The sequence below is a fragment of the Emiliania huxleyi genome (genome assembly GCF_000372725.1).
Source record: "Emiliania huxleyi CCMP1516 chromosome Unknown EMIHUscaffold_1572, whole genome shotgun sequence".
NCBI classification, from domain to species: Eukaryota; Haptophyta; order Isochrysidales; family Noelaerhabdaceae; genus Emiliania; species Emiliania huxleyi.
In genome coordinates this window covers 1-2,282 of record NW_005201011.1, presented here as the reverse complement: position 1 = coordinate 2,282, position 2,282 = coordinate 1, and the positions used below count along the sequence as shown (strand labels likewise).

The window sequence follows — 2,282 nt, the reverse complement described above, 5'->3', positions numbered from 1 at the left end:
GGTACCCTCTCTCGAGCATGATCGAGCATCTCAAATTGATTTCAGCATCTGGAGATGCTCGATTAACGTGGCTCACCATCGCGATCGGCGTGAGATGAAAAGTTATTGCTAGCCATCACCCGCCCTCGGGCGTCTACCTCTTCCTATCTCTCTTTGCAGTCTCTCGCCAATTCTCGCTGTGACCTTTATGCCTCCTCGCGGTCTTCTCATTCTCGTCGTTGTCACTCCTGCCGCTTCATCCTCTGACTCATCGCTCTCCTCGGTTAACCTGCCCTACCTTAGGTTTCCGTCGAGTGACGAGTCTCGTCCGAGACGTCTAGTCTCATCCCGCCTCGTGGCATACCTAGCACCTTCACCACATGCTAGGGGGGGGGTCGTGGCCGAGGACCCCCCAGAGACTCGTGGTCAGACCCTCCGGGCCCTTGATTTTACGCCTCATTTCGCAGCATTTTCGAGGGGAAAATCATCTTTTGGAGCTACATGAGCCTTGAGACTGGTCAGATTCTCCAAGATATTGGTCTTTCAGCCACGATTTCACAATTTTGGGGGCAAAATCGGCTCTCTGGCGGCTATTCCTAGCCCACGAACTGCTGGGGGGTGCCCACCACATGCTAGGGGGGGGGTCCGACCCCCCCCAGAGGCTTCACCACATGCTGGGGGGGGGTCCCGACCCCCCCAGAGGCTTCACCACATGCTAGGGGGGGGGGTGGGGCGTGCAGAGAAGTGCGCCCCCCTTGCACGTGGCCGTCGACGGGTGCCCAAATCCGTTGAACCCTGCCCATGTTGAAGTTCCGGATACAACCCTTTTGGCTGCTCGCTGCTGCTTTGACGTTGTTGGTAGCGACGTCCCTTCCTGCGTGTCCAAGGTCGGTGGCCGGTGCCTGCCGCGCAGAGCCAAGTACGAGGACGCGGAGGCTGCGTGCGCGGACAATGGAATGCGGCTATGCACCGAGTCGGAGCTGATGGCTGATGTGTGCTGTGCCACTGGCTGCGGGTACGATGGAGTGCTTGTGTGGAGCTCCACAACTCCACCGCCGCCGCCAGTGCCGCCTCCGCCGCTGCCGCCGCAGCTGCCGCCGCTGCCTCCGGGCCCGCCACCATCCCCGCTCGCGCCTCCCTCGCCGCCGCCGCCCAAAATTTGCTCATACCCGAGCATTGAGGCGGAACGACAATACTGTGGCGACGGCGGTGCCACGGCCCTTGCTGCCGGCTTCGCGCCCGACCTCGCCACGTGCCAGCAGCGGTGCGAGAGTAGCAGCGGGTGCAGCTTTGTCTCCTACTTCACGACCAAATGGTGCCGCCTCACGGCGACCTGCGATACGGTGTGGACTGACAGAACAAGCGCGACGCACCACACGGTCAGCGTGTACACATGCACGGCACCGCCGCCACCGCCAAACTTCCTCCTCATCTACTCTGACGACCATGGCGGCGGACGTCGCTCGCGCGAGGATGTGCAACAACGCGAGGGGACGCACCCCCGACGGCAAAAGTTCCATCCATGCCCATTTGCAGGGATATACCGTGACAGAAAAGAGAAAAACAAGAGCTTTCATCCAAGCCTTGAGGCACGCACGTTAAGTTGAGACAAGAGAGACACTCTCGTTGATAGGTGGGTTGAGACACACACTTGAGGCGGGTTCGGTGCACCTGCTGCGGCTTGCAGGCGCCGCGGGCCGATTGCAGGGGGCGTCCCTTGGGGTGTGAAGATACGACGTATTTTCTTCTCATAACAAGGCTGTGAACGGATTCAGGCTGCAACCACCCCTTCCTCATCAGGGAACCCGTAGCTTGTTGTGTGACCGCGAGGGCAGAGCATCATGGGTGGGCGCTGCTCCCGCGTCGCGTCCCCCGCCCAAACCGCCGCCGCCCGCCGCCCCCGCATCGCGACATCACCCCCCGGGCCTCCGCCCGCCGGACCTCCGCGCGCTCCCGCCACCCACCGGACCGGCCGTCCGGGCGCAGGGTCGCGCGTGTACGTCGGCAACCTCTCGTGGCACACGTCGTGGCAGTCGCTCAAGGACCACTTCCGGCAGGCGGGCGAGGTGGTGCACGCGGACGTGATGCAGCACGACGGCCGCTCCAAGGGCTGCGGCATCGTCGCCTTCGCCACGGCGCAGGAGGCGGCCAACGCGATTGCGACGCTCGGCGAGACGGAGCTGGACGGCCGCACCATCTTCGTGCGCGAGGACCGGGAGGAGGCGGCGCCGCGTGGCCTGCCGGCGCCGGGGACACGGGCGCCGGCACCGGCCGGAAAGTTCTACGGCGGCGGGCTGCCCGCC

At 63.8% G+C, this 2,282-nt stretch overlaps 1 protein-coding gene across 1 annotated transcript; it reads left to right on the top strand.

Annotated features, from left to right (window-relative positions):
- Positions 1–1,904: 1,904 nt before the first annotated feature.
- On the top strand, positions 1,905–2,210 carry EMIHUDRAFT_49730 (RNA binding protein-like protein; the record flags this gene model as incomplete). The annotated part of the gene is made up of 1 exon (XM_005785836.1): positions 1,905–2,210. A coding segment is annotated over one exon (306 nt), but the record flags the coding sequence as incomplete, so codon positions are not given.
- Between the last annotated feature and the right edge of the window lie 72 nt (positions 2,211–2,282).